Source organism: Ictidomys tridecemlineatus, chromosome 7 (genome assembly GCF_052094955.1).
Source record: "Ictidomys tridecemlineatus isolate mIctTri1 chromosome 7, mIctTri1.hap1, whole genome shotgun sequence".
Classification (NCBI taxonomy): Eukaryota; Metazoa; Chordata; class Mammalia; order Rodentia; family Sciuridae; genus Ictidomys; species Ictidomys tridecemlineatus.
The window spans coordinates 180,491,265-180,514,575 of record NC_135483.1 but is presented as its reverse complement, the minus strand read 5'-3'; the positions used below and the strand labels follow the sequence as shown (position 1 = coordinate 180,514,575).

General features: G+C 35.3%; 1 protein-coding gene across 4 annotated transcripts in view; it reads left to right on the top strand.

Annotated features, from left to right (window-relative positions):
* Usp37 (ubiquitin specific peptidase 37) overlaps positions 1–23,311 on the top strand; it is an 84,198-nt gene that overhangs the window by 47,252 nt on the left and 13,635 nt on the right. For 3 of the 4 annotated variants that reach the window (XM_021729932.3, XM_021729931.3, XM_040267811.2), the window contains 6 exons: positions 1,238–1,317; positions 5,940–6,104; positions 7,690–7,755; positions 10,452–10,593; positions 12,279–12,534; positions 21,442–21,608. In XM_021729932.3, coding sequence (XP_021585607.2) covers positions 1,238–1,317; positions 5,940–6,104; positions 7,690–7,755; positions 10,452–10,593; positions 12,279–12,534; positions 21,442–21,608 — 876 coding nt within the window. The remainder of the gene's footprint in view (positions 1–1,237; positions 1,318–5,939; positions 6,105–7,689; positions 7,756–10,451; positions 10,594–12,278; positions 12,535–21,441; positions 21,609–23,311) is intronic. The other variant, XM_078018014.1, reaches the window with a different exon arrangement.

Here is a 23,311-nt window from a genome sequence, read left to right as displayed (position 1 = left end):
GTTGATTAAGTAGATTATATATTTAAGTCAGTAGCAATGTTTTAAACAACCTTAGAAGCAGTTTATTATTTGTAAACATTAAAGCATTTGAAGTGAAATGCTATAATTTGATAACATGAATTAAATATGAAGATACTGTATAAAAGTTGAGTAATGAAAAAAAGTGTTTTTGCTTTTCATTTCATTTCCTTAGTTTGTCTGTGTACCCTGATGAGAATAGGAAGAAAAAAATTATGTTTATCCAAAACTGTAGTTAAACTGTACACTGATACACTGTCACAGATAGAAAAGTTCTGTGGCATGATTCGACCTGTTACATAGAGACATTATAACTAGTGGAACTTTGCCAAGCTATATAACATGGTCCTTATTTTGTTGCAGCAAATTGGTAGGATTGTCTTCCTAAGATTTTAAAAAAAGAAAACTCTATTCTTTTAACATGAATGTTCATCTCCTCCCAAAGATAAATTCTCTTTTTTTTAATATTTATTTTTTAGTTATAGTTGGACACAATACCTTTATTTTATTTTATTTATTAATTTATATGTGGTGCTGAGGATCAAACCCAGGGCCTCACACGTTAGGCCAGCACTTTACCGCAGAGCCACAACCCCAGCCCCAATGCTCTGCTTTTTTGTTGTTTAGTCTTTCTGTACTGTTCCTGTTGTAATCATAGACTTAAGACTTTCCTGTGTATCTTTATCCCCATTTTTTTAAGGATTTCTTGTTTCAGTTTTCTCTAGGTAATGATATCCACCCCAAACTTTGTTCCATTTAGAGCAGTTGTTCTTAGTGGGCTGTCACCAGAAGATTGAGTTCCATTATAAGGGGCAGAATTACACCTTACAGACCATGAACTCCACCTAATCTGAAGATGACCTTAACTCTGCTATAGCCATATGTTAAAATCTGGATATACTCTTGGAAGCGACTCGTGTATCCATGAGGAAAAGTTTGAGAATCTGCTACTTAAGAGTCAGTTTACTATCATAAACTGAGATGTTTCCTTGGTAAAGACGGAATTAGGAATTCTGAAAGAGGACATGATATTATAAGATGACTATATTTTAAAGATTAAGTCTTAATTTGGTACGTCTTATGGCTCAAGACTTAAAATTTAAATTGGTTCAGAGTTATCCTTCAACTGAACTAGTAAGACTAAAGAACATGATTTGCATTGAATGAGCTAATGGAATTCAATTCCATCCTTCTTTATTTTTCTCTCATCTTTTTGTAGGCAGAAGAACTTGAGTATTCCTGTGAAAAGTGTGGTGGGAAGTGTGCTCTTGTCAGGCACAAGTTTAACAGGCTTCCTAGGTAAGCCCTTTAATTACCCTTTTAAAAGTAAGTGATTTAGCTGGGCACGGTGGCGCACACCTGTAATCCTAGCAGCTCCAGAGGCTGAGGCAGGAGGATTGTGAGTTCAAAGCCAGCCTCAGCAAAAGCAAGATGCTAAGCAACTCAGTGAGACCATGTCTCTAAATCAAATACAAAATAGGACTGGGGATGTGGCTCAGTGGTTGAGTGCCCTAAGTTCAATCCCCGATACCCACCACCCCAAAAAGTGCTTTATAAAAATACATAATTTTAAAAAAATATTTTTTAGTGCTAGAGATGTGGCTCAAGCGGTAACGTGCTCACCTGGCATGTGCGGGGCGCTGGGTTCAATCCTCAGCACCACATAAAAATAAAATAAAGATGTTGTATCCACCGAAAACTGAAAAATAAATATTTAAAAAAATATATTTTTTTTTTGGTTATACATGGACACATATCTTTATTTTGTTTATTTATTTATTTTTAGTTGGTGCCAAGGATCAAACCCAGTGCCTCACATGTGCAAGGCAAGCGCTCTGCCACTAAGCCACAACCCCAGCCCATAATTTTTAAAAGTACTTACAAATAGAAGTGAAGTGTAGGAATGAATTGGTGAGAGGTGAGCAAGCTAAGATGTGAAGGTTAGAAAATGAGAATACCCTTGCATAAAAAAGAAGGGTGATTTGGAATGGTTAAGAAGAAAGGGTCTTGAGAGTTCCAAGAAGATGGCAATAGGATGCAGCTGGTGAGTCTTAGAAGTGATGATGGAGACTAGCTAATAGGTTTTTAATTCAGTAATAATATGTAACAATTGGGCAATCAGCAAGAATACAGGTAACAATAAATGTTGGTGGTGAGGATGTTGGGGGAAAGTTTCACTCATACATTGCTGGTGGGTCTGCAAATTGGTGCAACTACTCTGGAAAGCAGTATGGAAATTCCTCAGAAAACTTGGAATGGAACCACCGTTTGACCCAGTTATCCCACTCTTGGGCATATACCCAAAGGACTTAAAATAGCATATTCAGGTGATGCAGCCACATAGACGTTCATAGCATCTCCATTCACAATAGGTAATGTATGGAACCAACCTAGGTACCCTTCAACAGATGAGTGGAAAAAGAAAATGTGAGATAGATACACACACATACACAGAATGGAATATTAGCCATTAAGAAGAATGAAATTGGGCTGGGATTGTGGCTCATTGGTAGAGTGCTTGCCTAGCATGTTTGAGGCACTGGGTTTAATCCTCAGCACCACATAAAAACAAACAAAACAAAGCTATTGTGTCCAACTATGACTTAAAAAATATGTTTAAAAAAGAAGAAGAAAAATGAAATTATGTTATTTGCTAGTAAATGTTTGGAACTGGAGACTATAATGCTAAGTGAAATAATCCTATCTGATATGCAGATGCTACCACACAATAAGGGGAGGGGAGGGAAGAATGGAAGTTCATTGGATTAGACAAAAGGGAATGGGGGGGTAGGAATAAGAAAGACTGTAGAATGAATTGTACATAACTTTCCTATGTTCATGTATGAATGTACAACCACTGTAACTCCACATCATATTCAGTCACAAGAATGGAATCCTAATTAGAATACGTTATACTCCATGTGTGTATGTCAAAATATGTCATGTATATCCAAAGTTAAAAAAAATTAATAATATGTAACATTTAGTTACACCTTGAGTATCCCTTATTCAAAATTTTGGGACCAGAAGTGTTTCAGATTTTGGAATATTTGCATGTATGCAATAAGATCCTTGGGGGCAGGTCCCAAGTCTAAGTGTGATGTTCACTAACATTTCTTACACATTATATACATGAAGGTAATTTAAACAATATTTTTAGAATACCTACATTTTGATTGCATCCTGTCAAATGAGGGCAGATGTGGAATTTTCCACTGTGGCATTATTTCAGTGCTATGAAAATTTCACATTTTGGAGCATTTTTATTTTGAATTTTCATCAGATTAGAGCTCTTCAACCAGTAATTTGTTATTCTTTGTTGTGCTATAGTTTCCCTTTTTTTTTTTTTTTTTTTTGCTATCAGGGATTGAATCCAGGGGTGCTCAACCACTGAACCACATCCCCCAGCCCTTTTTACTCATTTGTTTTTTTTGACAGGGTCTCACTAAGTTGCTTAGGGCCTCGCTAAATTGGTGAGGCTGGCTTTGAATTTGTGCTCCTCTCATCACAGCCTCCCAAGGCACTGGGTTTATAGGCGTGTGCCACCACAACTGGCTCCCTTTCTTATTCCACACAGTCAGTAAAAATCTGCTTGCAGACACATACACACATGTGTGTGTGAAAATAAAATGGAAAGAGTAATTTTGTGCAATTTGTGCATTACTTTCTCAGAGCATCTTACAAATTATGTTGGGCATGGTGGCTGATGCCTTTAATCCAAATAATTTGGAAATCTAAATCCCAGTGATTTGGGAAGCCAAGACAGGAGACCACATGTTCAAGGCCAACCTCAGCAATTTAGTGAGGTCCTGTCTCAAAAAGTTAAATGGGTTGGGGATGTAGCTCAGTTGGTAGAGTGCTTGCTACACATGCACAAGGCCCTGTGTTCAATCCCCAGCACCACAAAATTTTTAAAAATTAAAATGGGGATGTAGCTCAGTGGCAAAGCACCCCTGAGTCCAATCCCCACTACCAAAAGAAATTTTTTTAAATAATAATAAGTTAGTAAGTTTCTGTAATCTTAAAATAGATTTTCTGATTTGGGAATGAAATTAACTTACACTGTATTAGCACTATATAAAGAAACATAAAGCAAAGCTAGTTACAAGAAAATAGTGTGGTGCCGGACAGCTTTTAGTTCTTTCCAAAAATAGAATCAATCATAAACAAGGTTATTATTAACATTAAGTATTTATGCGGCTCTTTGCTGTACTTTGTTTTATTAGCTTCAATTTTCTGTGTGGAGTTTCTGGAACTCAGACCCTAGAGACTAGTTCTTTTACATTCCTGATCTATTTCTTTCTAAATAATAAGTTGTTTCAAAGAAATTGCTTTTATAAATCATAGCAGTATTATTGTTTTGATTATAGTCAATATTTTTTATCCAAGAAACTTTGTTTTTTCATATTTGGGGTATTTAAAGCAAAAGGGAGGGAGGAAGAAATCTTAAGGAAAAGGATTGGTTGTTACCAGCTATCACTAACAGGAAAGCAGCAGACAATTAAAAGACTTGTTTGACTTCATAAGTTTCCCATTCTCAAACTGTTTGGTCTTTCAAATGGAAAAGAAAACATTGAGAATTTTTTTCATTGTTTTTTTTTCCTACTGGAACACCTGTATTAAAGGTTAATTCCAAATGTACATGAAATAGAAGATTCTCTAATGATTAGACTTGTTCTATTTTTATTCAGTCTGTCTCATCTTTGCAGATGATTTTGACTATCATCTTCCTGTTTTATATTGCCTTTTGTTTTGGTGAGGATTATTGAAATTTTAGTTAAAATACTTGATTTTTGACATTAATTTGGGTTTCTTCACAGTCATATCCTTGTGTTCTTTCACATTGTAAATTTGAAGATCATGAATTTAGCATGGTTTTTTAAAATATTTTTTAGTTGTAGGTGGACACAATACCTTTATTTTATTTACTTACTTTTATATGGTACTGAGGATTAAACCTAGTACCCTCACACATGCCAGGCAAGCACTCTACCACTGAGCCACAACCCCAGTTTAGCATGGTTTTTTAAAGACACAATAACTTAAGTCTACAATTTTTTGAATTTATGGCTTCTGTGAAGAAGAATTATAAGCAATAGAAAGGACACAATTTTCCATAAATCAGACTTTTTTTTTTTTTGTCTTGGACTGAAGTTTTTTTTTTCCCATAAGATTTTTTAAATTCAATTTCTAAAGTTCTTGTGGGCAATGAAATGTATCTAATCCATCAGGCAGATATTACATTATGTATGAGAAATGGAAAAGGTTACAGCAATGATAACCAAAAAGAACTAAATGTTTCCAAATAGCTAAAAGCCTTTTCAGACTCACAAACTAGATATGGCATGCAGATGTTTTGTACAATTTTTGGTGGGTCAAAAAAATTTTGTTTCCCTCTTAGCTTCCTCAGAGAAAATTATTCTGAAATTAGAGACTTATTATAAAAAGTCATCTTGAAATAATTAATGTACTATCAAATGTAAGGGCTATGTAACATTTCAGTTTAATAGGTATTATTTTACCACGTGGCTATACAACACTTATTCCATTTAAAATTAGTGAAATAAGTAGGGATTTAACCCAACATCAATAGCAACGTTTTATTTATTGCTATTTTTTTTCTAGGAGAATTATATGTATTTTACTCAAACCTCCTTAATCTACCATGTCCAGGTTTTGTTTTCATTTGTACCTAGGCCCAGACTCTGACACATGGCAGGTATTTACTGAATGTTCTTTGAAGTATTTAATTGGGCCAAATGTGCTGGGAATAATAAGCACACAAGGCAAGCGCCTTACCACTGAGCTAATTCCCAGCTGCAAATGTTTGTCCAATGTGGTTAGAGTGATCTCTTTTAAGCTATAAATACTACCTGTATTATATATGAGTCAATAGAGTCATCATCTCCTGTTTTTTTTAGGGTCCTCATTCTTCATTTGAAACGATACAGCTTCAATGTGGCTCTCTCACTTAACAACAAGATTGGGCAGCAAGTCATCATTCCAAGATACCTGACTTTGTCATCTCATTGCACGGAAAATACAAAACCACCTTTTACTCTTGGTTGGAGTGCACATATGGCAATGTAAGTCCTTCAGGGACAACGTCTTTACTTTCTCTTTTGAAACGTACTTTAGCATCTAATCAATGACTGAACACATGACTCCTACATAAAATCAGACTAAGGAGGAGATTTTAATTTTGCTTTATTTTGGAATTTTAGCATTTAATTGCCTGATTGAAATAATTGAAGAAAATGCCTAAACAAAATTATTCCAAGTTTATTAGTTACCTTTCATAATGGGTACTTTTTTAGGGAATGCTTCTATTCTAGATCACTTGAAGACCATTTGATACATAGGGGAATTTAAATCAAATTTGGCTGGTCATAAGCGTCCCTGGACACTAAAATACTAATTTCTCAGTTCTTTTCCTGGATATTCTGTTTCAGTAACTCTGAGGTTAGGCTTGGGATTCAATATTTTTAAGAAATGCTTTATCTTACTCTTTGGGACATGCAAATTTGAGAAACCATGTACTAAGTGTTAAACTGGAGCCCCCAAAATAGATGATGCCTTCATAAATGTAAATTGTCACCAAGGTAAAGAATGTCAATGGTTCCTAGAAATTTCTCAGTGAGAAAAGAAATCACCTTTAGGTTTTGCTTCATTAAAGCAATGCCAGGAAAACCTTAGGATTTCTCAGAATGTCACATTCTTTTCTGAATATCTTCTTACTTTGACGCCTTATACTGTAGTTCTTTTCTAGTGTGGTAGAATCATAAAGGTCTAGAACTTAGAGATGAGAAGGATTTTTGAAATTTTATCCAAATACTTAATTTTGCAGAGTAGATCCAAGAAGATAAAGTGGTTTTTCTAAGGTCAGTTTGTAACTGAAAAGGCTGTTTCTTGACTAGGGAATAGACATTTCAGAAAGTGAATAAACTTTTGTTAATATGAATTGATGCAGTTATATAAAATATATTTCCCTTTGGATTCATAAGTTAATATAAGTTTACACTAAAGTCCTCAAGAGTCTACTAAGAAAAGCAGGTGCCCAGATTATCTTAGTAATTTTGGTTTTTCTTCACTTTTGGCTTTAATTTAGAGTGGATGTATTTACTTGGTGCAACTGCCCTCTGCTGGTAGAGCTATTATTCTTTCTGGCAGTAGTAGTGTATTATGCCATAAATGTTGATATTTATGATCACTGGCCTAAAATCAGGCTTTGGACAACTTCCTTGACTTATCTGTAGGCAAAATAATACTGTGGTTCTGAACATTAAGTGAGGTAATAAACCTTGAGTTCTTAGTACTGTACTTGACTCCTAATAATACTCAATTAATAAGAGCTATTGTTATTTTATTGCTTAAAAGTAAAGAAATGAAACAAGGTAATTTTCCCTGCCTCTTTTGTATGCATTGTGTTTGACTTCATTTCAGAGCTGTTTATTTAGATTATTAGATCAGAGAGATGGAGCCTAGAGTTGGTATTCCATTAATTCTCTTGGCCTCTGTTGCTAATAATCTTTAAAAAAGCATTACAATTGTTTGCTTTTTAAGAGTATATATAAGAAGAGATTGTAGTATAGAATAATTCATTTTATAAGTTAAATCTATATCTTTAATAATGTAATTATGTACATTATATATTTTCTAATTTTCTGATAGTTCTAGACCATTGAAAGCCTCTCAAATGGTGAATTCCTGCATCACCAGCCCTTCTACAACTTCAAAGTGAGTTACATTTCTTGTGTACCCAAAATTTGTAATTTTAAGGATTTGGCTTATCCTAATATCTGAGATTGCCCCCCCCCCCCCGCCATTGTTTCTCTTTTTGCATGTTAATTGCTCTGTATTACCATACTTCCAAAATTTTTCTAAATCTGGTTTAGCATGTAGCTTAGGGTAAAGACATTTTTTAAACTTTAAAATAAATTTAAATGATTCTCTTAATGTTTTAAAACTTACCATTTATCAATATTTAGTATTTTCATCTTAAAATTCTAAAAATTGTTCGTAAAGGATTTTAAGAATTGAAGAGATAAAATAAACCCTGTTGGTCTAAGGCCCCACTTCCTCAAAGATAGGCACAGGATTACAAATATCTTTTACCTGTTGCTAGCTAGCTTGGGTCTTCGCGTTGTTGACACTGAGTAGGAAGAATTTTGAAAGGAGACAGGAGAATAAACATGCACTAGAATGTAGCTATTCTGCAAATGGCTTTGTTTTTTGTTTAGGGCCAAAAATTTGTTCTAGGATGGAAGCAAATGCTTTCTTCTTTCTTTTTATTGAAATTATACTCCTCTAAGATTTTACTAGAACCACAGTTCCTGATTAAACAATTCCAATTGACATAGTTGGCATTGACTTTAAAATTTGTTTTTCTGAAAATTTGATGTCCCAAAGTACTTTTAGAAGAGAGACACATTTGTTGTTTAAGGGCTTTGGGGGGTGTTATATAACAATAAAATGACATTTGGGAACTGCTCTTTTCTTTTCCTCCTGTTAATTATTTTTCAGTGCAATTAAAACCAGATGACTAACATGACTAGAAATCTGAAATGGTACCGATATGAATACTCTTACCCGTTTCTCAAGATACAAATGAGCAAACCACTTGGCTGCTTAGAAAGTGAGCAAGTGATGCATTTAAAGGATGAATAATTTTCATTGCTACAGGCAAGCTGCCTTCTGTAAATATAGTAATTTTTAATGGAATGCACTCCTTATGTACTAAAAGTGATGTACCAAATCACTATAGTTGCAAGAAACAGATGGTTTCGTTGGACATCATTGTACCTTGGCATGTCATCTGTTCTCCAGGGTCTATTTGGTATGAAAATTTGAAAGATTCAACAAAGAATGCTTAGGCCCTAGAAGACCTGTCATGCCGATCAAACTTAAAAGAGGCTGAGTTACGAATCAGAATACCATTGGTTCCTCTATGATGTCCTTTATCACGTTTGGCTCTGGGTAAAATAGTAATCAGGTGTCATCCTCCTTCAGCAAAATATTTTATTTGGATGAATAAATTAAAAGTTCAGGTTTCCTTAGTGAGCATTAAATCAGAAATGAGAAATTAAGAAGCTAATTGGCTATTTGTACCTTAGGCTAATTGGCTATTTCTATGTTCTATGAAAAACACTTTTGAACACATGGTGTAAGGATGTTCAAGTGTTCAGGCTAGAGTGCAATGATATCCTGGCTGCTCTCAGCGACAGACTACCTGTGGGTTTATCACTGACCACTTGCCTCTTTTCTTTGATCTACATTGCTATGCAATTCTTCTGGTTTCCATTGTGGCCTCTTATTTCTTGGTGCCATCATTCTGTAAGTTTATTTACAGTTTTCACATTTAGATTAATTGCATTTTCAAATGTTCATTTTACATTTCTTTAGTATAGCATATGAATTTATCTTAACCTCCATTAAAGAAAGTTTTTTGACTTTTATCACTTTTTCCTTTAGTTTATTTTCAGCTTACCTAGAAGACAATACAGTAACACCTTACTTATCTGGTATCATTGAAGGATGATTGGTATTCCACATAAATCAATTTTCATATAACTGAATCTTTAAGCATTTACCTTTAAAATTTTTAGCTTTTTTTGAATAAAATATTTTCTAAAATGTTACACTTTACTTATATTCTTAAATACACTGAAGATAATTTTTAATATATCTTAATGACTTAGAATCAGCATTATGAGTGTCATTTATTATGCTGTGTTTTCATGTTATACTGCCATCAGAGGCTCTTAATTATTATAAGACCCTTTACCTTTACACTAAATAGTTTTATAGTTTTGGGGGGTTTTTGTGGTTATTCTCTCTCATTTCTTGATGAACTTGGTTACAATATTTTATAAACCACTTCATGGAAAAGAAAGGGTCCCTGTATATGTGTGGGCTTTCAAACTACCTTCCTCAGAGCAATTTTTTTTTTTTTTTTTTAGTTTGGAATTTCTCTATTCTGGAAGGTAAAGACTGCCAGAAATCTGACCTACAGATAATTGGATAAGTGGAATGTTACTGTTATTTCAAAAGTGCATAGGTCAGAATTTAAAAGATAAAACATTAGTCCTCATGCACTTTGTTGTCAAAACATTTCTTCATTGTTATGCCTGCATGAATTCAGTAGACTACTTAACTATAAAAATAAAACTTCATTAGGAGTTGATCAAAACAGAAACAAGGCACAAAGTGATTGTCTTAGTAATTATTTATAATAGTACAAGAATTATCCAGTTTTCAAAGCATGGCTCTTTAGGATTGGGTCAAAGGTAATGCTTAAATTTATACCTCTTTTGGTATCTTTTTTTCTCCTTTAAATAATTTTCCATAATGGAAACCCTTTTTTTAAAAATTTATACATCAAAAAGAATTTTAAAAAACAGATGTTTATCAGACTTTTTTTTTTTTAATTACAGGAAATTCACCTTCAAGTCCAAGAACTCCTTGGCTTTATGCCTTGATTCAGACAGCGAGGATGAACTAAAACGCTGTGTGGCCCTCAGCCAGAGACTTTGTGAAATGTCAGGCAGTGAACCACAGCAGGAAAACCTGGAAAAAGTAAGTAATTTTTCATCAGAACATCTCACAAAGATTTGTATAGCTCTCAGTGTGAAAACAAATGCCTTCTATAAGTAGCATTAGCAAACTTAAGAAATACACAAAATAGATCTCAAACTTACTGTCTCTGTCCAGACTAATTTCTGCAGGGAATGGATGGAATACAGTAATTGAACTCAGGGACCATTGACCACATCCCCAGCCCTATTTTTGTATTTTATTTAGAGACAGGGTCTCACTGAGTTGCTTAGTGCCTCAGCCTCCCAAGCTGCTGGGATTAGAGGTGGGTACCACCATGCCTGGCCAGACTAGTTTTAAAGTGTATACATTCTCTAGCTCAAAAACTAATCTGATTTTAAGTGAAATTGTTGCAAGGCACAGTACACATCTGTAATCTGAGTGACTTGAGAGGCTGAAGCATGAGGACCACAGTTCAAGGGCAGCCTCAGCCACTTAGCAAGATCCTGTCTCATTAAAGAAAATATAAAAATAAAAATGTAGCTCGCTCAGTGGTAGAGCACCCGTGTTCAATCCCCAGTACTGAACCCCCCCCCCAAAAAAAGCACTACATATACACACATATGTGAACTAAAATGTTACAAACCACTTCCTCCTATTGACCTTCATGTCTACTTTTACATATTGGTTCTCAAATAGTTACTTCCTTTATTTTGGTAACAATTGTGTGTTAGGGAGCTATAGTAAACATTGTACTTCAACAGAGCAACTGAGTGATCAAATTGATTAAAATATGAGTGTGAAGACCTGGCTACATCATTTTCCACCTTAACACTTAATAAAATTTCCTTTTTGGTAAAATAATAAAATTATAGTAGTTATGTGTTCTGAGTTGTTTTACATCTTACTTTAAAACTAGAGGTAGGAGCCAAGTGTTGTGCACACGCTTATAATTCCAGCTACTCGGGAACCTGAAGCAAGAGGATTGGAAGTTCAGGGCCAGCTTCTGCAACTTAGTGAGGCCCCTAAGGGCTTAGTGAGATCCTGTCTCAAAGCATTAAAAAAAAAAAAAAAACAAGGGCTAGGGATGTGTTTCAGTAGTTAAGCGACCCTAGGTTCAATCCCCAGTACAAAATAGATAGATAGATAGATAGATAGATAGATAGATAGATAGATAGATAGATAGATAGATAGATAGATAGATAGAATAACTAGAGGTAGGGCTGGGGATGTGGCTCAATGGAAGAGTGCTTATCTATCATATGCAAGGATGCAGATTTAATCCCCATCACTTGGGGGCAGGGGAAAGAGGGCTAAAGATGATTTGTGGTTGCTTACTTTGAATAAGAAATAAAAGTCAGAAATTCTCCTAAATAGAAAGAAGAAAATTATTCATTAGACAACTTCTTAATATTTACATAATCTTATTTAATTTATATTTTTCTCAAATCAGTCAACATTTAAAATGAAATAATAGGTGTGATGAAAAGAATATTTCAATATAATCCATGTATAGTTTGGCAAAATACTTAAAAAAAATTTCAACATAGCAATTGTTATTGGGCAATTTATTTTGATTGATTTTTATCATTTTTTACTGATTATTGATTTTTAAATAACTCAAAGCATCCAAGAACTTTTTAAGAAATAAAGTTTCCTCTTTAAACTCTAAGAATGCTTTATTTGTAGACATTCTGGTTTCCTCTGAAAGTAACTGTCTCTTTCAGGATTCAAAATTATGCAGAATAGAGCCTGATAAGTCTGAATTAGAAAACTCAGGATTTGACAGAATGAGTGAAGAAGAGCTCCTAGCAGCTGTCTTAGAGATCAGTAAGAGAGAAGCTTCACCTACGCTCAGTCATGAAGATGATGATAAACCAACCAGCAGCCCAGACACTGGCTTTGCAGAAGATGATATTCAAGAAATGCCTGAAAATCTGGACACTATAGAAACAGAGAAGCCCAAAACAGTCACAGATCCAGGTAGAGTTTTTGTTGTTGTTTTGTTTTCTTGTGATGCTGTGGATTGAACCCAGGGCCTCATGCATACTAGGCAAGCTCTATATCACTGACATACATCCCCAGCCCAGCCAGTTAGGTTTAATGAAGATAACTATTTTAAAGCATAAGTGTGTTTCAAAGCCTTATTGTGACAAATGGCTTCTAAATAATCCAAGCCTAGGATCTTGGAAATTAAAGGAATAGTTGAATATCACAAGATTTTTATTTTCTACATTTGCATAGTCAAGGCCATTTAATTTTAAATTATTTTATAATCAAAGAAGATAAGAATTTATGTATCCTTGGTTTAATTGGAAACAAGAAACAGATGGAAGTGTCCTTATGCATTCCTATTCTCTTGTTAAACTTTATAATGACTACCTACAGATATCATTGGTTTATATTAGTGCTTGATTATCTATTTACTCCAGTGTAGGTAAACATAAGGTTATCAAAATCACTAATAAGTGGTTCACACTATAGCAACTTTGGGAACGACAGTCTTTTTTAATAAATATACTTTATGTCTTTGGTCTCTATAGATACTCTATTCTTGAATTGCCACATTCCTCAGCGAAATATAGGTCATTATTGTATTATCTGTTTCTTTAACTTCAATTCTCCTTTCATTTTCTGCTGATCCCACCAATTACATAGCCAGCCCCACCCAGGGTGGCTTGATGGGCAGAAGGTCTACTTTGCAGTTCACTTCTCCTTTCACCTTATTGTAACTGAAACCTGAAAAGATTTCTTTTTGCTTTTTTTTTTTTTTTTCACATTTGGAAAATAACATTGAACCAAAGACAAAAGTAGAGAGATGAGTATGATGAGCCTTCCTCCACTCCTTGTATCCATCATCCAGTTTCAGTAATTATCCAAAAAAAGCCAATTTTGTTTGATCTATACCTAAGTCACTTCTCTGTCCTATCCCCTGGATTATTTGAAATGAATCACAGATATTAATATCACTTCATGTAAGAATTTCCATATCTCTGAAGGTAAAAACTCTTGTTTTTGTTGTTGTTTTGGTTTAGTTTTGAGGTTTTTTTGTTTGTTTGTTTGTTTCTTTGTTTTTGTTTCTTTAACATAGCCTCAAGGTTTTGCCCTAGTTACCCATTGCTGTCCTTTCATCCTACAAAAATCCAAATTCCTTTGAAGTACATGACATCAGATTTCCTTTTTAGGAAATTTTTTTACGGAGGAAAAAATTTTATGGAAATTTTCCTTAGTTCTAGTTCTTTACCTTCCACTTATTCCCATTGACATCTTAGGCACTTCAGCATCTTCATGAATGATTCTTTCAACAAACTGTTTTCTCAATTCCTGATCTTAAATCCAAAGATCTTTTATCTCAGTTTCTAACTCACGGAAGTCATAGCCTGGACCGAGTGTTTCTCACAGTATAACCCTAACCCTAACCCTAGACCATCATCAGTATCACCTGGGGACTTGGCTGGAACCATCTTTTGGCCCCTCCCCAGACCTAGAAACTGTGTGGGTGGGCTTGGCAGACTGTTTAGTTAAGCCCTCCAAGTGATTCTCTTGGGCAGCAAAATTTGAGAATCACTCTTCTAGACTTTGTCATCATTGTTAACTAGAGTCCCCTTGTGATCTTTATTTCAAATATCTTTTTCTAACCCTTCTTTCTTACCTAGTATCATATTCTGCTTACCTAGTATCATATTCTTGCTTTAACAACAAGACCTCCAGTCCATTACTCTTCCTTCTTTGCTATCACTATCTTCCTCTTATTCAGCCTATGTGCTGTATTTAAGTACTCTTATCTCTCTTCTCTTCCCATTTCACAACTCATCTTGCTGCCTCTTTCCCATGCCTTCTAAAGCAGCTAAAGATTTCAGGCCCTATGATCTCTTCCTGAAATCTCTGGTTCTCATTTTATACATAGTAGGCTTGTGAATTAAGTGTATATTTTTTAAAGAAAATAGATGCAAATACATAAAATTCTGCTTTCATTTTGAGAATATTCCTGTTCTTGATTAAAGCCAGTTCCTTTGCTCATTGCAGGAATCTTATACCCTTGTGCTTTCCCAGTTCTCCTGCTGTAAAGTCTTCCCCTTTTTTAAAATTTTTTATGTGGTGCTGAATCGAACCCAGTGCCCCATGAATGCGAGGCGAACACTCTCCCTCTGAGCCACAATCCCAGTCCTCTTTTTTTTTTTAATATTTATTTTTTAGTTGTAGTTGGACACAATGCCTTTATTTTATTTATTTATCTATTTATTTGTTTGTTTATTTATTTATTTATTTTGTGGTGATGAGAATGAACCCAGAACCTCGCACGGGTGAGGCAAGTACTCTACCACTGAGCCGTAACCCCAGCTCCATGTTGTCCTTTTACATTATCCTCATTGTGCCTAGTATCAGCCATTTTTAGAAAGGCCACATGGTAGCCCTTGTGATACATTGAGCGCCATATAGACAACTATGGAGCAAGTGAGAGCCAAATACATGCTGGCTGATGACTCACTGAGGAAAAATAACTAAACATGGGCAAAGGAGTCCTCATAAGGAATACAAGAAGAGAAACACCCAAACACTTCTAACAAGTACTCAGAGGTAAGAGCGTGCCTGCTTAAAAAAATAAATAAATAAATAAATAGAAAAAATAAATTTGAAGATATGGCAAAGGCAGGCAAGGCCTCCTCATTTTTAAAAAAAAAAAAAAAGAGAGAGAGAAAAAGAAAATCTTTGTCTCTCCTAAACCCCAGTGCACTTACAGACCTCCTTTGGCCTCTTTTCTTATTTTGTTCTGAGTATCACCCAAAATTCAAAGGAGAATGTCCCACCTTTCCCCTCTTTTTTTTGTGGTGCTGGGGATTAAACCCAGGACTCTGTGCATGCAAGGTAAGCACTCTACCAACCAGCCCTCCATTTTTAACATTGCAAAGCAGTTGGGAGAGAGATGGAACAACACTGCTACAAATGACCAGCAGCATTATGAACAGAAGGCTAGTCATCTGAAGAAAAATATAAAAAGGATATTGCTGCACACCAAGGTAGAGGAAAACCTAATAATGACAAAATGGGAATTGCCATACCTGAAAAAAAAAGCAAGAAAAAGAAGGAAGATGAAGATGATGATAATTAAGTTTATAAAAGCATTTAACCTCCTGTATACAGTTCACTCTTTTTAAAGGAAAAAAAATTGAAATGTAAATCTGAAATTTGCCCATTACAGCAAAATTTCTTGAGTTTTTTTCATTCTGTTTTCTTAACACCACCCTCTCCAAGTAGACTTTTGTCCCCATGACTCTGTCCTTAACATTAAAATATTATGAGTTTTTTTTCCTCTGAGTTTCTATGATACCTCACTACTTAAGTATTTTCTTTCTAATAAACTAGCCACTTTCCATTTTATTTATTTTTTATATTTTTAGTTTTTAAGTTTGTTTGCCTCATCAGAGCTCTAACTGTTGAGGTATTCCCAGGACACATGTTCAGGTTCAATTTAAGCCTTGCCTTAAGTAATTCATATAGCCCCACAGCCTCACATACTAACAAAAGGTCAAATTCTTACCTTTAACATAGATCTCTGTCTTAAGCTTTAAGTTTTTATATTGAAGTACCTATTTCAAATCTCCATTGGACTATCTAATATTGATTCTACTTTTCCTGCCCAATTATGTCTTTCCCATGTCAGCAAATGGTACACCATTTGTCCAGATTTTCAGGCCAAGAAACGTGTTTCCTTTTTTTACTTCATACCTTGTATTCAGTCCATCAATAAATCTAGTCAACTGGTCCTCCATCATAGATTCTGAATTCAACCATCTATAACATTTTTATGGCAAAAACTTTAGCCTTATATCTCTGACCTGGACCAGTAACTGATTCCTAAATAATGTCTCTTCTACTCTTATCTCCGTATGGATTTTTTAATAAACAAAACCGCCATGGGCTGGGGATGTGGCTCAAGCGGTAGCGCACTCACCTGGCATGCACGGGGCACTGGATTCAATCCTCAGCACCCATAAAAATAAAATAAAGATGTTGTGTTCATCGAAAACTAAAAAATAAATATTAAAAAAGAAAAACGCCAAAAAAATCTTTCTAAAGCATAACTCATATCATGTCAGTCTCATACTTAAAACTCATTGTGACTTCTCAGTACACTTAGTATAGAAATCCAGGCTGCTGCTTGTGGCCTATCTTCACTCAACCCATTTTCAGGCTGCTGCTTTTGCCATGCTGGCCTTCTCTGTGTCCCTCAAATTGTCATCTCAGAGCCCTGGCAGTTAGACTCCTTGAAGGCAAGGACCATCTTACTTTTTTATATCCCCAGCTTGTAACAATGCCTAGCTACATAGTGGATTCTCAATGAATATTTGTGATGCAATAGATTGGCCATGTGGTGAGTCACCTGAAGAGGGACAGAAGACTAGCTGAGTAAGGTTTCATAATCTCCAGAAATGAGCCAAAGGGAATATTGAGTGCAAAGTCTTAAGAGAAATGCTGGGCAAGTTAGTGGACCTAAAAAAAAGTTCAGAATGATCTTCTCCCTATAGTGCTAAAGGGGAGAAGCAGAAAGTGAGACTAAAAAGCGAAGCAGTTAAGGAGTTTGGAGTTTCATTTCAAAAGCATTAGGGAGTTAGTGCATATTTTAAGCAAACACGTGTTTGATAAAGATTGATGTTTTAAAAAAAATATTTTTCTGGCCATACATAGGATAGCACATAAATTAGGAATAACCAGAGTAATCCTGTGAGACCTGTTAGGAAGTTACTTGCAAAAATCCAAATAGTTAATGATGCTCTAAGCCAAGATTTGTGTTTAGGAAGAAAAATTGATGGATCCAAGAAATAGGAAATAATGATTTATCTGAGGTGAGTAGTAAATGAGGGAGAAGTAAAAAATGATCCTCTGGTTTCTGTCTTTACAGGAAAAAAAAAAAAAACCTGTGGACAGTTTAATTCAGGATTGTCTGAGGTACATTGGTATACTGCTGAAAATTATTGGTTAATTAAAAAACATGTTTGATCTGATTCACTGAAATATACAACATAAGAAAAGGAACAGATTTTAATTGCAATAAAGAAGAGGCAAATGGTATATTCAGTTTAAGACTGTTGAGTTTTTACAGATGGATCCCTTTTTATACATTGTATAAGTTTGTTTCTTTCTTTTCTTTTAAACCTTCCTGGAATTGAGTCTTTTATTTCTTTTTGTCTTTTTTTTTCACCAATATCTTTTATTCATTTATTTATATTGGTGCTAAGAATTGAACCCAGTGCCTCACATATGCTAGGCAAGTACTCTAACACTGAGCCACAACCTCAGCCCTACATTGTATAATTTTTTTTTCTTTTTTTAATAAAGAATACTCGCTGGGGCTGGGGATGTGGCTCAAGCGGTAGCGCGCTCGCCTGGCATGCGTGCGGCCCGGGTTCGATCCTCAGCACCACATACCAACAAAGATGCTGTGTCCGCCGAGAACCAAAAAATAAATATTAAAAAAAAAAATTCTCTCTCTCTCTCTCTCTCTCTCTCTCTCTCTATCTATCTATCTTTAAAAAAAAAAAAAAAAGAATACTCGCTGAAGCATGCTTTTAAATTTTTTTAATTTTTATTAATTGTTGATGGACCTTTATTTTATTTATTTATATGCGGTGCTGAGAATTGTACCCAGTGCCTCACACGTGCTAGGTAAGTGCTCTACCACTGAGCCACAACCCCAACCCCTGTATAAGCTTCTTAATGATGGATTATTACTAAGTAGCCATATTTATCCCTGTAGTAGTTTCTGTACCTGTCTGATAATGTGCTATAGACAAATATATATTGAATTTTGCATCTCAAAGGAAACTTTATCTCTTTTCATATATATCATTTGTATAATTCAGGATTGTCTGAGGTACATTGGTATATTGCTGAAAATTATTTGGTTAATTAAAAAACAAGTTTGGATATAAAAGTAATTATGCTCCTTTTATACTCTATTATAGTAATCTCAACCCTCAGATCTTTCTTCCACTGAAATATAATTTGTATGCCTCAATTTAAAATTTCCAGAAGAGATCTGATTAGTTGAGTCAAATACCCATTCCCAGTCTAGTAAGCAAAGGCCATAGGCACAGACCAGACCATCTAGGCTTTGGAGCTTCAGGCCATTGGAAAGCCTCTTCCTCCAATAATAGAAGGAAGGAAGAAATGGTTTCCAGTATAATCATTTTTTAATTATACTTATTTTTAAGACAGAGTTGGAAGGGCTGGGGATGTGGCTCAAGCAGTAACACGCTCGCCTGACATGCATGGGGCGCTGGGTTCGATCCTCAGCACCTCATAAAATAAAATAAAGATGTTGTGTCCATGGAAAACTGAAAAATAAATATTAAAAAATTCTCTCTCTCTCTCTTTAAAAAAAAAAAAAAAAGAAAGAAACAGTTGGAGCATGCCTGTAATCCCAGCAGTTTGGGAGACTAAGGCAGGAGGATTGTGAGTTCAAAGCCAACCTCAGCAAAAGTGAGGTGCTAAGCAACTCAGTGAGACCCTGTCTCTAAATAAAATACAAAATAAAGCTGGGGGTGTGGCTCAGTGGTTGAGTGCCCCTGAGTTCAATCCCTGGTACCCAAAAAGAAAAAAAACAGAAATAATTGGAGCAGGCGTGGTGGCACATACCTGTTATCCCATCAACTCTAGAAGCTGAGGCAGGAGGAACACAAGTTTTGAGGTCAGCCTCAGCAACTTAATGAGGCCCTCAGCAATTTAGCAAGACCCTGTCACAAAATAAAAAGAGCTGGGGATGTGGCTCAGTATATAAAGATAATTCTTATTGACCAAGTAAGAATTGCATTAATTCTGAGGATGAGAAACTTTTATTTTGTTAAGTGCCCCTGGATTCAATCCCTAGTGCCAAAAAGGATAAAAGAAACATTTGGGGCATAAATTCTGAATTTCTTTTCCTCAAGTGAATATTCAGCATTCATTTTAATGATAAATGTTCACTTACTCAGCTATTTAGTATAATTAAAAATAACTAGTTGTGATTTCTAAAATCAAGGTGCTGTAAGCTTCAGAGTTATCTGTGCAGTAGAAAAGTATTAAAATGCAGTATTGGGGTAGGTGAAGAGCATATACTAACTAATAAATGGTCACATAGAATGACTGTGCAGCTGGGCACCATGACACCTTGTAATCCTAGTGACTGGGGAGGCTGAGGCTGAAGGTTCAAAAGTTTAAGGCCAGCCTTGGCAATTTAGTGAGACCCTCAAAAAATAAAAGAAGGGCTAGGGCTGAAGGTTGTGATACAGTGTCCTGGGTTCAATCCCCAGGACCATAAATAAATAGGGTTGGCATGTAGCTCAGTAGTAAAGCCTCCTGGGGTTTAATCTCAAGTGCCACTAAATAAATTAATAAAATGTATAAATATAATTCTTATTGACCAAGTAAGAATTTCATTATTTCTGAGGATGAGAAACTTTTATTTTGTAAATGTTTGAGACGCGCGCGCACACACACACACACACACATATAAAGACTCTTCTTCTTTCCCACTCTTATCTCTATTAAAAATTATAAAGAAAGGGGCTGGGGATGTGGCTCAAGCGGTAGCGCGCTCGCCTGGCATGCGTGCGGCCTGGGTTCGATCCTCCAGCACCACATACAAACAAAGATGTTGTGTCCGCCAATAACTAATAAATAAATAAATATTAAAAAAAATTATAAAGAAAAAAAGACTTGTTTAATTTTCTTCTTCTTGGTGCTGAGAATTAAAGCCCAGGGCTTTATATGTACATTTGCTCTACCACTGAGCAACTCTCCCCATCCCCTGCTTGATTATTAACGTGAGAACACATTCAGTTGACCTACAGTGTAATAAATGGGAACATCTCAATAATAGTTTAGGTTTAGCCTAATGCTCCTCCCTACCCCCCCCAGTACTAGGGATCAAGCCCAGGGTCTTCTACATTAGTAGGCAAATGTGCCATCACTGAGCCACACCCCCAGCCCTTAGCTTAATTGTTATTTCACTTGCTCTAAACAATATTTTTAGTACTTGGTCATATGACACTGTTACCCATGAATATTGATATTTGTTTTTCCCTAGCCATAGTGTGCTTCTGATGATCATTTAAGTTTCATAACCATTGCTATAAATCAGTGGTTCTTAGGCACTTTTGCCTCTAAGGAACATTTGACAGATGTCTTTCATTTTTGGTTGTCAAAGCTGGAGAGGGTGACTACTACTGGCATCTAGTAGTCAGAAAGAAGGGATGCTGCTAAAATTCTGCAGTGCACAAGATAGACTCTTCCCTTCCCCCCAAACACCCATCCACCCAAATTGTCAGTAGTCCTGAGGTTAAGAATCCCTGATGTATGAGCTAGGTGTGGTAGTACACACCTGTAATCCCAGTAGCTAGGGAGGCTGAGGCAGTTGGATTGTGAGTTCAAAGACAGCCTCAGCAATTTAGCCAAGAATTGAGTAAATCAGTAAGATCCTGTTTCTAAATAAGATATTAAAAAAAAGGGCTGGGAATGTGACTCAGTGGTTAAGCACCCCCTTGGTTCAATCCCTAGTACCAAAAAGAAAGAAAGAAAGAAAATGAAAAAAAAAAAAAAAACCCTGGTGTAGTGAGATGGAATTGTGTGTCCAAACAAGTTGTAAATGACTGGTAGGGTATATTACTCTCTGAACAGTAGATGTCACTCTAGTGTAGAAATTTCTATTTTCTTTCTTTTTTTTTTTTAATATTTTTTAAATTGTTGATGGACCTTTATTTTATTCATTTATTTATATTGGTGCTAAGAATTGAACCCAGTGCCTCACACGTGCTGGGCAAGCTCTCTACCACTGAGCCACAACCTCAGCCCTAGAAATTTCTATTTTCTAAAGAGAATTTTCCAGAGTAATATTATGTTTTGCTTCTTCAGATCCTGCCAGTTTTCCTGAGATCACAAAAGACTGTGATGAGAATAAAGAAAACAAAACTCCAGAAGGATCTCAGGGAGAGGTTGATTGGCTTCAGCAGTACGATATGGAGCGTGAAAGGGAAGAACAAGAGCTTCAGCAAGCATTAGCTCAGAGTCTTCAAGAGCAAGTAAGAGATTTTCTGTTGCTACTTTCTCTACACCTATATTTCCCAAGAAATGGAATAATAATAATAAAAATAACTAACATGCGTCAGTTAATTACTGTCTCAGGCATTATTCCAGGTAATTAATGTAAATTGTTATTGGTCCATCAGAAAAAAAACAAACAATCTGTCTTACAGAATCTGTATTGTTCTTACTGAAACACAGCATGGAATTAACATTAAACTTAAATAAAACAAACTTAAATTTAAAATGCTCCCCCCAACGCCCCCCCCCCCAAAAAAAAAAAAAAAACAACCCAGAAAAATCCAAATCTAATTTGGGGCTTGCTGTGGGTTTGAAACATATGTGTTAGTAGACTTTCCTATTTTGAAAATCCATTTGCGACAGAATGTACTATCAATTATGTTCCATGCTATAGTTCATTTTCATGCTTAAAGCAAAATGGGATGTTAGAGATTATTCCCACTCCAACCTTATTTTTCAAGCTGGGGAAATAGCAAGTATACTACCATGATTTTATCATTAATATTTTAAGACAGTTCATTTGTTCTGGTTATTTTCTCACGATATGAATCTTTTCCAATGATTTTTTCCCCCTTTTTCTCTCCCCAGGACCTTATACTTGCTTGCTAGGCAAGCACTCTACCACTGAGATACATTCCCAACCATTTCTGTCTTGTTTTTTGAGAAAGGGTCTCCCTAAATTGCCTCAAATTTGCAATTCTCCCACCTCAGCCTCCCGAGTAGCCAAGATTACAAGCATGTGTCACCACACCCAGCATTCTATGAATTATTTGAACATAAAATTCTCAGAAATAGTATCTGAAATATAACTTTCAGGCTTTGGTAATAGAACATATCTGTTCTTTGCTTTATGTAGTAATCTGTTTTTCCATTTTTGTTGTTTATTTTTGTTTTTGTGGTGCTAGGGATCTAAGCCAGGGCCCTTATATGCTAGGCAAATACTTTGCCACTAAACTACATCTCTAGTCCCTTAGAATTCTAATGTAAAACATCAAAAATGTGGAAAGAAGAAGGAAAAAAAATAGAAAGACCTTGCCAAGGTATATTCTTTCTTTCATATGTATATGTGTGTGTGTGTGTATATACACACACATACATACACATATATACATACACATATACACACACACTTTTAGTTGTAAATAGACACAATACCTTTATTTATTTATCTTTGTGTGGTTCTGAGGATCAAATTCAGTGCCTCACATGCATGTCCTCTACCACTGAGCCGTAACTCCAGCCCCACAAAGACCTAATTTCTTAGAATTCTTCATAAAGGAAAACATAAGTACCCCTTATTTTCTTTTTTCCTGTCAACTGACCCAGTTAAGAACAGCCTATTTTTCTCAGATATAAGAATAGGATTATAAGATGAAATGTCTAGTTTGGTATATCTGTGTCATTCTGTTAATTCTTTTTTTACCTGTTTGTTTCAGAATGGACTTATTCTGGAAAAATTAAGAAATGTATAAAATTTTATGAGCATAAACTCAAATACATTATATATTTTTCTTTAGTTGTGCTGCCCTTTTGTGTGTGTGTGTGTGTGTGTGTGTGTGTGTGTGTGTGTGTGTGTGTTTTACCAGGGATCAAACCCAGGCATTTGTCAGGAGATATTAGACATACCATTTTTCATTATTCATTTACTGATTTTTGCAATACTGGGGATGAAACCCAGGGC